The following is a 14422-nucleotide window of genomic DNA, read 5'->3' on the forward strand; positions in this document are numbered from 1 at the left end:
TTGGCAACCCTGCCTCATCATTCTGTGAGCTGCTTTTATTGCAAATCCCCTATTGAAAGGGGACAAATCCCCTTCAGAGGCACTGAAAGGGTGAATCCTCAACCAGTGAAAGAAAGACTGTGAATCAGCACATCCAGAACCTTGGTGTCAAAGAATCAGAAGGAATTGAAAGGGCCGAAAGAAAACAACTCATCAACAGTGATCCAGATTGGTGCAAGAGCTATGCTTCTTTGAATCTTTTCGTCCTTTTCCACGAATAAAATTTGTGTCTCGTCTTCTGTTTATGTTCGTTTGTGTATGAGAATTTTAAGGGGTAGAGTTTCAGTTACAAAATTATAGATTAGACATTCAATTTTCTACTTTTCACCATTGTTAGAAACAGTTTGATCACAATGAATAGTTGTTTTCATGCTAATGGGGAATAAAAACTGGTGTTATATCCTTTTAATCCGAATTAGACAGTTAGGTAGAATTGTGAAATTTGGTTGATTGATTAAATTTTCACTTTTATGGTGACTCTGGGAATAATGAGGCATAATTTTCAGCAGACTATCCCAATAAATTGTGATGCTGTCACAAGACAAAGAGAATCCAGGCAAGGACGCTGATTAATTATTTCCAATTCTCCTTCACCGTGGAATGAAATGATATTTTGAAACACAGCTGTTACAATCTGACATTTACAATGCCTTTCTGGGACTTGAGGGTCAGTTCATCCATTGTTAGCATAAAGACAGTTACCATTGTCACTAAATGCAAAAATCTTCCATGTCCTCCCAGTCCACTTTAACCTCTATTTTCCTTCTTCTGGGAACCAATAACATAGGCAGGGGAAAGAAGGGAGTTCTACTTTTGTCGGTTTGAGGAGCTATGCATCAAAAGAACCTGCAAAATCTCAAAAGTCATAATCTCTGCACCATTATCTGTGCCACATGCAAATTTGAATAGGGCAAATCAGATTAGACAGATGAATGGCTCTTGTGGGAGAAGTGGATTCCTGTCTGTGGGCATAGGTTTCAGTTTTGGAGAAAGTGGGATCTGTAATAATGGACTTTTCAACCTGAATCATGTTGGGTTCGATTTTCTTGCTAACCCCATAATTGGGGAAGTAGAGGGGCTTATAAATGAAATAGGAGGGGCAAGGCATTAAATTTGGGAAGATGTGCTAAATCAACAAGTAGTGTCAAGATCAAAGTGAAATATATCAATGCAGGAAATGATAAACAGACTGTAGCAGGAAGGGATAGAGGTAATATCCCTTATATATGATTTATACGTAATTTTGACATTTATTTTAAGTTCAGGTTTTCTTGGTGTCTGAAATTAATAATTAACTTGTAAGTATTTTTGTAGCACGGTGATTTCTTTTACAACAGTTCAGGAGAGCCTTTTTGGTAGCTTACTGGAATTTTGTTTACTGTAGGATTTTATAACACAGCAGGTGGATAATTGTACCTCAAGGTTTCTGATAGAAATTTCGAGACAGGGAGGAAAAGTGGAAGAGTACAACTGAATATAACAGCCAAGAAATTCACCCCAGTGTTAACACCACTACAATAGATGGTACATAAATACAGTATTTGATGAAGAATTATGAAACTAGATTTTTATGAAAGGCTCTCTTTTGTGGCTTCACCTAAAGTCATACTGTTCTCCATTTATAGCAGTGGTCTCGTTAAAGCAACTACTAAAAAAACAAATTGCTAAACAGTATATCCACGTGGTAAATTAAAATCACTGCAAGCTACCAGTAATCTTTGTCTCAGTTGAATGATTTTCTTTTTTCAGATTCCTCCAGGTCCACTTTCAAACCTTAAGATTTGGCAAATAAACCCGCTCCTCAGCCTCCCTCGCTGTGCAAGAACCACCTAACTTTTTGAGGCTTTCATTAATGCAGGCTCAAAATTCTGAAAATGAAGTAAATCACTAATTTAGATAACATAACTAACTGTACAAATCGAAAACTAAATTGGAAACAATAGTCTGTGGCTCAGTATCACAATAGAGAAGCCCACCAAAATATTGAAAGAAAAACTATGTTTAGATTTTAAGTGTGGTTGGGTTTAAAATTGACCTAGAGAATGACCAGCTTTTTTTTTTTTTTTTTAAAAAGAACTTGGGGGAAACACTCCTAGATTGTTTCAGTTTCTCGGTTTTAGGCAATTCTATAAAAGTCCTTACTTGGAGATGCATGTAAAGAGTGGCACTCTTAAGAAATGTGGAAAAAGAGGGAAACTGCATTACATTTGAGGGATGAGTTCAACACAGTCTCAAACCAGAAGTGTTGACATAAAATCTGAAAAGGTTTTGAAACAGTTGGTTTATACTTAGGTATACGATAGCTCTAGGAATAACTGAGGTACAAGTCCAGAAAGTAAAGTCATACTTACTTAAATATACCGAGGTGATACAGAAAAAGATTCTGGTGTGAGTACTGTGCAAAAGGTGTCGTTACTTTTTGAACTTGTAAAGAGGTGATTTGGAATTAATGGAATTATACCTTTATTATATGTTTAAAATGTTTTGAATTTGTCTTATTAGTACATAGATTGGTTTATTCCATTTTATCTTCATTTGTTTTACTGAAAAAATGCCTTATTATTCAAACTAGCTCTGCAACATTGGGTGCTTCTGTCACGACTTTGTTAAAACCACAATAAAACATGAGCTATTAAACAAGATTTCAGTCTGGAATCTGTCCCATAACAACATGAGCTTTGATCATAATATAGAAATTACAAATCTAAGAACCAACCATCAGATAAAACTAGAGTTTTCAAAAAGTATAAAACTAAAAGGTTCTGTATCTGAATGCATATAACATTCAAAACGCATGAACCGAGAGCACAAATAGAAATGAGTAAGCACAATCTGGTAGCTATTACAGAGATAAAGTTCGAATAATGGATTGGGACTTGGAATATTGAAGGACATCTAGGAATGACAGGAAAGTAACAGAAGGTGGATGGATAGTTTTGATAGTTACCGAAATGATTAGCACTTTAAAGAGATATGACCCAAGTTCAGGAACCCAAAATGTGGAAGAAGTTTAATATCGAATGAGAAATGATAAAGGCAAGAAGTCATTGAGAGTGTGGTGTACAGGCCTCCTACCAATAACCACATGGTAAAGTATACCTTAAAGAAAGAAACAAACAGCTTGAAAGCATACACAGCAATAACCATAGGAGATTTTAATCTACATATTGACTGGAAATGCCAAATTGGCAAAGGTAGCCTTAATGAAGGATTCACAGAACATTTTCAGGTTAGTTTCTTAGAACAAGATATCTTGGAGCTGACCAGAGAGCAGCGTATAACAGGCCTGATACTGTGCAAAGGAACATGATTAATTACTGAAATCATAGTGAAGGAACCCCAAGGTTCCAAAATAGGAATGCATTTTAAATTCAGTTTGAGGAAGAGAGGTGTGGGTCCAAGATTATTTTTATCATATTTAAATAAGGGGCACTATGACGACATGAAAGCAGAGCTGGCCAAAGTGAATAGGTAAATTAGGTTAAACAAGAAGTCAATTGAGAGGTAGTGGCAGTCACTTAAAAAGGTTATTTGAGAATACACAGCATTGATCTTTTTCAACGAGTAAGAAATCCAAAGGACAGACCCAGTATCCACAATTAATTAGAAATGGAAAAGATAGTATCAAACAAAAAGTTAAAAAAAAACAGGTGGCAGAATATGGAAAACAGCAAAAAAAAGTGACCAAAAATAAGGAGGGACAAGTTATTGTACAAAATAATGCCAACCAGAAACACAAGAACAATGAGAGTTTCTAATGAATATGTTAACAAGAGACTTAACAAAGTAACTGCACAAAGTGAGACTGGAAAATTAAGAATGGAAAATAAGGAAATGACATATGACTTGAACAGGTATTTTGCATCTGTCATCACTACAGATCAAAAATCAAAAAATGGAAGGGAAGGACTCAGAAAAATCACCATTACCAAACAAATGAAACTGAGCAAATTATTGGAGCTATGGCCTGACATGTGCCTGGATACTGATGGACTTCATTTTAGGATCTTAAAAGAACGGAGAAGTGAGAAAGTTGGTGCATTGCTGTTAATTTTCCAAAACTTCCTTGACTCGAAGACCTTCACATTAGATTGGAGGATAGAAAATGTAATTCCCCTATTCAAAAAGGGGAGATAGAAAGCAGGAAACCATAGAAAAATGTTAGAAGCTATTAGTAATAGTTGCCATTGTCCCAGACGACCATAGGACTGCTCTTATTAGAGAGACACGACTGGTAGTGGTTTAACCTAAGGGTTACGGTTGGGAAGCTGGGACCATCCTGGTGAACTCAACCGGTGTGGAAATCTAATCCGCACAGTTGGCATCACTCTGCATTGCAAACAGCTGTGCAGCCAACTGAGTTCAGTAGTTATTAAAGAAGTTAGAGCGGAGCTCTTTGATAAATTCAAGGTAATCAGGCAGAACTAACATGGATTTGTAAAAGGGAAAGGGCAGAGTCTACTTATATTCTCAATAATTGGACCATGGTATCCAAACACACATTTTTAAAAATGTTAATTTCTGAGATATGTATTTATTGCCTCCATTTAGTTGCCAAAAGCTGGTGGTGGCAGATCTCTTTCAACTTTTACAGCTCTTATGGTTATGATGTTTCTACAATAATGTTAGATGAAGGATCCCAGAATTCCACCCAAGCACTGTGAAGAAATAGTATTTTCTGTCAAAATTATACTTGTTGAGAAATTTGGAGGGGCAAAAAAAATGGTGTCCCCATAACACTGCCGCCTTAGGCCTTATTGGTGGTTGAGGTGCCAGCAAAGGAAAATTCTCTCAATGGAACCTTTGTGATCCACTGCAGTCATTTAACTGTATTATGTCAGTGGTGGATATTGAAACAGACAGCATTGGCATGTTTAAAAAAAAACTAAACTGCATGTTAGCTATTGGGTTCTTGATTGTTACTGTGGGTGCACTCATCCAGGTGAGTGGCATGCAATCCATCACATTGCTGTCAACTAGGTTCCTGTCAGCAAAGAGACACTCATTGAGGAACCAGACTCTACCCTGTTCTTGCACCCACAGTGCTGACAGGACCGATCAAGTACAGCTTTCAGATTACAGTGACCTTTACAGATTTTGACAGTAGAGGAACAGCAAAATAATTCCAGCTGAAGGCCAAGAGAAAATGGTTGGGCTCTCGTTGAATGCTTTAAGAGTACTTACCATTAGGATCATTTAATATGATTTACTAGTTGAATTGTTCCAAAATCTTTTCATTTAGACATAACAGTGGAAACCTATCAGCGTGAAAGGAAATAGCACAGAATCTTGTTTCTATTCGGAGACAGTGCATACAACAATAACAGATAAGTTGCATAGTTACTGTGCTGTAAACAAATCTTATAGCTCATAGGCAAAATGTTATAAGCTGGATAAACATCTAGAAAAGCAGTGATTCTCCATTTTTAAGTTATAAGTCAATAGGACATCAGAGCAGATCAGACTATTTTTATTCCATTGTTGGAGTGACATCTCACAGGCTGAAAGACACCCACAGACATGTAGCAGCCTTGAGAGGGATCATTTTGGGCCTAGAAAACTAGTTCTATTATTTCTAAGTCATATCATGATTTAATTCAAGGTTGTAAATCTGTTATTAGTTAACATTATAAGCCTGAGAAAAATCACGTGTGGATAATTGTCAGTAGAATTGTTATTGATAGATTCGGAATCTTTTGTTTCGAAAATAATAAGTCTGATTATTGCTTCACTTGTTTGGCATAATCGTTGTCCAGAACACAGAGCCAAATGTTACCTGCCAATTAAAAGTTCAAGCCTGGACTTATTCTTGCTGGAAGTTTGCATAGAGAAATAATACTGCAGCTGTAGCCAAGTAAGCAAATCAAAGGAATGAATGGAACTTAGTAATGTGGAATCATCTGTGTACACTCCCATTAACAAAGCAGCAGAACATGTTCTGACTCAGGATACTCAATTAAACACTGCCTCAATATGAAGTACAGCTTCCCTCACCTTTCCTCAGCTCTTGCATCCAGGTTTGTTTCAAGATTGCAATGGCATTTGGGCCTGAGCAGAATCTGAACTGAGAAGGCTAAGGAAAGCCTTGGGTGTTATATAGTGTCATTCTTGATCTTGGAAAGCCACAAAAGTCTCATTTAACAATGAAATCTGTTACTTTTCTAAAATAGTAAAAAAAAAAAAAAATGGCAGCTGGTATGTGCAGATCTTGGCCCACAAACAGCAATTTAATAAAGAAAAGATAACCTATTTTGGTGATGTTGGTTGAAGGATAATTGCTGACCAGGACATTATGGAAATGCGGTGGCAATATCACTGGACTAGTAATCAGAAGTACTGTTCTGGGGGTATGAATTCGAATCCCACCATGGCAGATAAATTCAATAAAATCTGGAATTAAAAAGGCTAGTATATGATGCCCACGTAACCATTGGTGACTGCTGTAAAAACCCATCTTTAGCTCATCGGGTTTATGTGTAATTGACTCATAACTATCTTGCTGGGCCATTTCAGGGGATGCTCAGTTCAAGAAGAAAGAGCATTGCTTTTTTCTCCTTTGAAGAGTTTTGTGGGATCTTTCAGTTACCCGAGGAGCCTCAATATAACCTCTCAATTGCACCTTTAATGTTGCAGCACTGGTGTAAAAGCCTAGTTCTTGTGTTCTGTTCTCTGATCTTGTGCTTTGGTTTCTGAAGTCGGATGCGGGAGATTAAAGGGGTGTCCATCAATGTTAGTTAAATGGATCTTGAGAAGTCCTTCAACAGGATTTCAAGTAAGAAAGAGCTAATAAAAGTAACACAGAATCAGTGACAACTTATTCATGTATGAACATACGAATTAGGCCATTTGGCCCCTCAAGTCTACTCTGCCATACAATAAGACCTTGGCTGGTCTGCTAGTTTTTCTAAATTCCACATTCCTATCTACCCCTTTGATTTCCTTGCCTAACAAAAATCCATCTGCCTCTGCCTTGAAAATGTTCAACAATCCCCACTTTCACTGCCTTCAGAGGCAGAGCTCGCAAGTCTGACAGAAAGAAAATTCTTCTGAACTGTCCTAAATGAGCAACTCTAGTTTGATATTGACTTAAAATTTAATATTAATTGCATTGACTTTTAGGGCAATTGACTAGACGGGGAGTCAGAGTGTCAGGACAATAATTATTTATTCAAAGTAACAGGATGGGGAGAAGAGCAGAAAATTGCAGATGTCTGCTCATAGATCACATTTGGGGATAGATCAGAGATCGACATGGGAAATTGTGACATTATTCACTTTAGATACAAACACCAGAGCTTTTCCTAAATGATGAAAAGATTGACACTGCAGTGAGCTGACAAATTTAGGGATTCTAATAAAGCCAATTACTGTGAATGTGGGAGATCTGAAATAAAAATACAAACTGCTGGTAAAACTCAGCATGTCTGGCAGCATTTGCAGAAACAGAAAAAGCAATTAACATTTAGAATCCTATAACTCTTCTTCAGGGCCAAAGTTCAATTCAAGTTATTGCAAATGGTTGCATAGCGCAATCTAAGTCTATGTTGTATATAGAAGATGAAACGTGATTTAATTGAAGTGGTTAAAATTATTTCTTGTGACGATACCTAGAGAGGTACTGTTTCCTCTGGTGGAAGAGCCCAGGATGATGCCACAACCTTAAAATTAGAACCATACTGTTCAAGAACGATGCCAGATTGCACTTCTTCATGTAAAAGATGAGGGAATCTGGAACTCTCTTCCCCAAAAAGCTATAGATGCTAGTTATTTGAAAATTTCAAAACCGAGATTGACCAATACTTGTTAGGCAAACAGATATTTCGAGTTAAGCCAAGATAAAATTCAATGACAATAATAGCTCAAAAGACAAAATAGCCCACTTCTGTTCCTACAATCCCACAATCTTTTTGGGTGGGGAGTGCTATCACTAAGTTGTGTTTGGATTTACAAAGTTTGGGCATCATTTCATGGCACTCTTGGATAATGCCAATATTACTGATGATTGAGAGAAGGCTCAAAATACTGCAATTGGACAAGTTAGATTACCTTGGGAAATCTTCTACATGGTTGTCTAGGCTCTAGTTCGCAGGTATACTGAAAAGCTTTGCAAGGACAACAGCTAACTTGATTCATAGGTCTTCTGCACTAAATTTAATATGTTGTCAGGGCCTGTAATCTCGTGTGTCCAGTGCACCCAATAACTTCCTCATTACAAGTTGAGTATTCCAAATTGCCAGTGTCAAGCCTACGATAATGGTGGGGTCTCAGGAAGTGATGGAAAAGGACGGTCTATGTTAGACATTTTAACACAAAAGGGTGGAAACAAGAGAAAGAAATATGCATTTACACAGTATTTTCAGATCATTTTGATGACCACAAGTCTTTCACAGCCAATTAAATACTTCTGATGGCTATTCAGAGTTATAGTATAGTCAACCGTCTACATATGAAATTATTGCAAAGTTCCACTAACACACACCAATAAATGAATTCATTTATATTTTATTGGCTAAGTTGGCCAAGACACCAGCAGAACACCCATACTCTTCTTCAAATAGTGCAAATTGTTATTTTATAGAAGGCATGCACTGGTTCAGTTAACTAATGGATCCAAATAATAATTCCTCTAAAAATGAAGCACTGCTTGAGCAATGCAGTAAAATGTTAACCAAGATTGTATGCTTTAAGTCTCTGCTGTGGGTAAGGTATCTATTAGGTATTTTATTATTTAATCTGTTCAGAGATGTTGTTATTACATATTTCTGGAACAGATGGACTCAGGATTTCTAGCTCAGGAGGTAGGGATGCTATCAATGGGGAGACTGAGTAGGGAATACAAGCACCCTCTTGTCATTAATCTTTTTTTTTAATGAATAAGCTTCAATTCCAGAAATATTGTTGTAGATACTTTTGAATCAACTTGTTCAGAGATGTTATTGCATACCTTTAGAGGCAGATGGGGCTTGAATCCAGACCTCCAGGCTCAGAGGTAGGGACACCAGCAGTAGGCCACAAGAGCCCTTCTGCATGAATTTATTATTCAGTGTATATTAATTATATGCAAGTGAAGGTTATCAATTGAAGATTCACTTCTATTCATATAAATAGAATCAGATTGAAATGGTGATTGTTAAATAAATGCTTGTAAAAGATGTTCACCACCTGGTTTTCTATAGAATGCAATAGAACACTTATAATCTCCTGACTCGGAGGTGAGTGGGCTACCTCCGAGTTAAGACTGATCACTATTTAAAGTGAGGGAAAATACAAAGCAGGTAGTGAATACAAATCTGCAAGACTGATCTTGAAATGTTGCAGCAAATACAACAAAATGAGCCAAATGATCTTCTCATGTGGCAGAATTCTGTACTTCTGGTGACAACCACGTGTAAGTTAGGTCTACATAGCAAAACCTGATGTAAACATACACTGCAACATAAAAGGGCTATCAAATATACTAACCTGCCAGCATTCTTCACAAATCCAATATCAGCAAGAATCTGTTGGCAGAGATCACAGCAAAAACACTCTGGGTGCCAGCTGTTGTTCATAGCTTTAATCACACGGCCAATGATGAACTCACCTGCAACAAAAGGCCAAATTTTGAGACAACATCTAGCCCTCACCCCAACCTTGATCTTTGGTTGTAGCTATATTGAACATATTAATAGTGCTGTTGACTAAACTGGTCGAGTCTTGAAGATATATAGGACATTGGTATGATCCTGTTTGCTAGACAGATTATTTTTAAATGGCAGCACAAATCTCCTTATGACAGACACTTTATAATGGTACACATATCAAACTTTATAATAATTTTGATTAACGGTCAACCTAAAACGTTAGCAGCACAGTTTCTCTGTCACACAGATGTTGCCAGTATTTCAGATTTCCAGCATTCATAGCTTTTGCGTCAAACTTTGAAAGTATTCAACAATTGTAATAAAGGACTAGAAGTTTGATGACTAGTTCCTGCCCTCTGTAAATCACCACCTCAAAAATACACAGATATGTAAAAGAAAAAAAATCATAAAAATTATAGGACTCAAAACAATGGTGCTAAGAATTCAAATCTTTCAGCTGCACACGAGAAAGCATAAGTTGTAACTGATCAGCCATGATCAGCTATCGTAGTCACTGGGAAATGTATCATTAGCAGGCTGTGCTTCCATGGTTATGACTGAGACTAAAAGGAAGTGCAACAGCAAATTAGAAACTGGGACCTGAATTAAGGCAGCTCGGAGTGTTTTGGGCCAGCAGAAATCCTGTTAGATTTATCAGCCCTAAAACGATTAGAGTATAACAAATTGCAAATGGAAAAGTAACATGCAGGAGTGGGAGGGCAGGTCTTAGAGCTGAAGAGAAAAGAGGAAAATAAAAGAGTCAAAAGCATGAGGCCCATCTGACTCCGATAAATATAGACTTTATCCCAACTGTGTGATCGTGGAGAAAAAGTGTGAGAGCGCACAAAAACACGAAAGGGAAAATGAAAGAAAATGTATGCACAAGAAAACGGAGGAAAGAGTGTGGGAGAGAGAATAAGAATGTGACAGCAGAAGAGAGGGGGAAAGAACTTATGAAAGAGAGAGGAGAGAGACAAGAAATAAGGCAGCACATGAGAGAGATACCATGAAAATGGAGAAGAGAAAATGAAAGAGAGAATATGCATGCAGGAGGGAATGCAGGACTGAGAAAAACAGGAGTAAGTGCACATGCATGAGAGTATGGGAGAGACAGAAAGCACAGAAGGAACGCATGACAGAGAGAATGCTTGATAGCTTGCATTGTAGAGAGTGCAGAAGAACGTGATAGGCGCAGCCCGGAACAGCAGGAAGGGGGAGCAGAATCACAGAATGCAGAGACAATCAGAGCAAATTAAAGCAAGATAGAATTATTTAATTGGAATGGGGGAAGGAAGTGCAAGAGTGACAAGAAATGCAAGATTATGGGACAGCATGATTGGAGAATGTTAAAGCATTAATTTGGGGGAGGAAGTATGGGGAATAATTTGTTTTCTAGAGATGCTGTGTCCTGGCTGGTTAATTGTTCAAGAGATAATCTTCCTTTCCAAGTATGGGAGCAAGGATTGAACAGGACTTATAAAAAAAAACTGTTCAAGAGCAAATAAATGTTGGAAATCTGAAATTAAAAGAAACTGCTGGAGAAACACAGCTGGCCTGGCAATGTCTGTGGGGAGAGAAAGACAGAACTAACAGACCATGGAGTTTCTCCAGCACTTTGTTTTCATTGTAAAACTGCCCAATATCAGAGGGTGAGATGAAAACCAGACCTTGTTGCACATTAGTAGGTAAGTTTGCAAACAGGGTAGTTTACAGGAGGAGGCAAACAAGACAGTAGGTGGAGTGAGATGAGGTTATTTGTGGGTGTTTGCTGGAATGTAAAACTGTCGGTGGGAGGAAGTAAATTACAGCTGTAAGAATACAACCAGATTTCCTTTTACTAAAACATTTACTGATAGAACTAATAACTCACCTCCTTTCAGCCAAAGATGTTTGCTGTTTGACAAAAGCAATTTAGACAGAGGCTGCCCACAGTGATTCCATTTAAATTCATTACTCATTTTATATCAAGTTTAGCAGTTAGAAAAAGAAACCAAAAACAATATCTATAAAATATTAATAAATCTATTGTTTTAATCTCTCATGGGACATGGGTGTCGCTGGCTGGCCGGCCAGCATTTATTACCCATCCCCGGTTATCCTTGAAAAGGTGGTGGTGAGTTGCCTTCTTGAACTTCTGCAGGCCATGATCTGTAACTAGATCCACAATGCCAATAGGGAGGGAATTCCCGGATTCTGACTCAGTGACAGTAAAGGAATGGTAATGTATTTCCAAGTCAAGATGGTAAGGAGCTTGGAGGGAACATGGTGGCTGTGTTTCCATGTATCTGGTGCCCTCTTTCTTCTCGATTGAAGTGATCATGGATTTGGAAGGTGCTGTCTAAAGGATCTTGGGTGAATTTCTGCAGTGCACTTTGCAAATTGTGCACACCACGCTACTGAGCTTTGGTGGTCAATAGGAGTGGATGTGGTGCCAATCAAACAGGCTGCTTTGTTCCGGATGGTGTCAAGCTCGAGTGTTGCCGGAGCTACAGCCATCCAGGCAACTGGGGAGTATTTCATCCCACTCCTGGCTATGGGGAGTCGGGGAGTCAGGAAGCAAGTTACTCACTGCGGTATCCCTAGCCTCTGACCTGCTCTTGTAGTCATTATGTTTATATGGGAGTCCAGTTGAGCTTTTTTTCAATGGCAATTCCCAGGATGTTGACATTGGGGCATTCAGTGATGGCAACACCATTGAATGTCAAAGTGTGGCAGTTAGATTGTCTCGTCTGAGAGGTCATGGCCTGGTATGTGTGTGGCATGCAGGTTACTTGCTAATTGTCAGCCCAAGCCTGAATATTGTCCAGATCTTGTTCTATTTAAACATAAACCACTTCAGTGTCTGAAGAATTGCAATTAGTACTGAATATTGCACAATGGTCAGCGAGCATCCCCAGTTCTGACCTCATGATTAAGTTGCAACTGCCATCATACACAAAATTTCCTTAGTTCTAATCTTCTCAATGATGCATCCATGTTTATGTTCTCTGTAAAATCTTAACTTTTAAACCCCTTCATGGCTTCAACCCCCAATCTCTCATCTTCTTCTGCCCTCAGATCCATTCATTCCCTCAAATGGCTGTGAACATGTAAGTAACAGGTTACCCACAATAATCATTAAGTGCTTTGATTCATGTCTCAGATCCCTAAGGCAAGGAACCAGTCTCTGCAGTGTTATTACAAAAATACATTTTTAATATTATTGAACTACAAAAGGGTTACTGACATAATTGTACGTGCCCACATATTTAGAAAGAAATTCCATATGGAGTGCATCTTTGCATTGGAATTTTTCAATGGATGAGGCAATGGCTACTATTTCTAATAATTTTGAAGACACAAGTAGATGAGCTCTATTCAGTATCAAATCATAACAGCTCACAGTAATTATAACCTTGACTATTGTCCACATTAAATCCAGATATTCTTTCTAAAAATGGATTTGTGCTTATATTGTGACACAGTACCGAGGCGTTTAAGCTGTGTGAGGCTTCTTGATGCAAAGCTAACAAAAGGACTGAAGCAAATTACATCCCCTTCTTCATGTATGTCCAACACAGCTGTCCAATCAATTCTACCTTTTCACAAGTTTGACAGATCAAAGCAGTCAATGTATTACAAAGACATTTTTAGATCCTATGAAGATATATCAGAACAAAGGATATCAGCAAACTGACTTGCAGACTGCTTTGTGTCAAGCTCGAGTGTTGCTAGAGATACCCATCCTAACTTTATCTGATTATTAACTTGATTGCTACTTTGTTGTAAATAGACTATATTTGAGGAAAAAAGCAGCCAAAAATGTCAAATATCCTGCAATTCAAAAGCCTGGCTTTTTGAACACATTAAAACCCAGTGACCAGCAGTGAAGACCTACAGTTGTGCTAATGAACACTTCATCCCCCATGAGATGAGCAACTGACCCAAGTATATTAAAATTAACTCTATATCTGAACTTGTACTTTTGCCCCACAGGCTTAACCTGATTGAAGTAAAATACTTTCACCATTGTACCGTTAGGATTTTCAAGAAAAGTGCTCCAGCAGCTCTCTGATCTTTTGTAGGCAAGTGTTCAGAGAAAATGGAAGCTCTTTCAAAATGTTCAAAACTTACTACCATTTATAAATGCAAACCTCTCCCAGAGCTAATGGAGGAGAGTGATTCACACCTTAGTTCGGTATGACTAATTGAAGCCTACACTCTGCAGCAACTGATTGAAGGCCATTCATGCAGTATAACTGAAAGGGTTTAATGCATACTTAACAAAGCAAGGATTAAAATAAGAGACAGCAAGTGATTAACTGCATACAGTTAGGGCTACAGAAACGTAAACTAGAAAAACAGGACTTTATTCTATATACAACTGTTAATTAATGTTGAATACTCACCACACTGATGACAACAGGGGGCAAAAAGCATCTGAAAATCATGCTCACAGTATTTTCGCCCTTCAAACTGGAAGTAAAAATACATGAAAAAGTAGTTATTTTATACTAAGCAACGTGAGTCCTAATTTTAAAAGCATATTTTCTAACAAATAAAAACGTTAAACTTTTACTGATACAGCAAGATTATATGGGAAAACATTAGAAAAATAAAAAGATTTCCATTTATATAGTACGTTTTATGACGAATGGAGGTCACAAAGCCCTTTACAGTCAATTAAGTACTTTTAAAATATAGTCACTGTTGTAATGTGAGAAATGCAGCATGCAATTTTTCATCACAGCAAGTGATAACAAACGGACAATATTCTGTGA

The 14422-nt window shown here is 37.7% G+C and overlaps 1 protein-coding gene across 6 annotated transcripts in view; it reads right to left on the reverse strand.

Annotated features, from left to right (window-relative positions):
• The window catches only part of LOC109932597 (LIM and senescent cell antigen-like-containing domain protein 1), a 120388-nt gene that overhangs the window by 24659 nt on the left and 81307 nt on the right, over positions 1 to 14422 (reverse strand). For all 6 annotated transcript variants that reach the window (XM_020531744.2, XM_020531745.2, XM_020531743.2 and 3 more), the window contains exons 3-4: positions 14051 to 14117; positions 9502 to 9622 (exon numbers count right to left, since the gene is read on the reverse strand). In XM_020531744.2, the coding sequence (XP_020387333.1) occupies positions 9502 to 9622; positions 14051 to 14117 (188 nt within the window). The remainder of the gene's footprint in view (positions 1 to 9501; positions 9623 to 14050; positions 14118 to 14422) is intronic.

Source organism: Rhincodon typus, chromosome 6, assembly GCF_021869965.1.
Source record: "Rhincodon typus isolate 14 chromosome 6, sRhiTyp1.1, whole genome shotgun sequence".
In the NCBI taxonomy this organism is placed as follows: Eukaryota; Metazoa; Chordata; class Chondrichthyes; order Orectolobiformes; family Rhincodontidae; genus Rhincodon; species Rhincodon typus.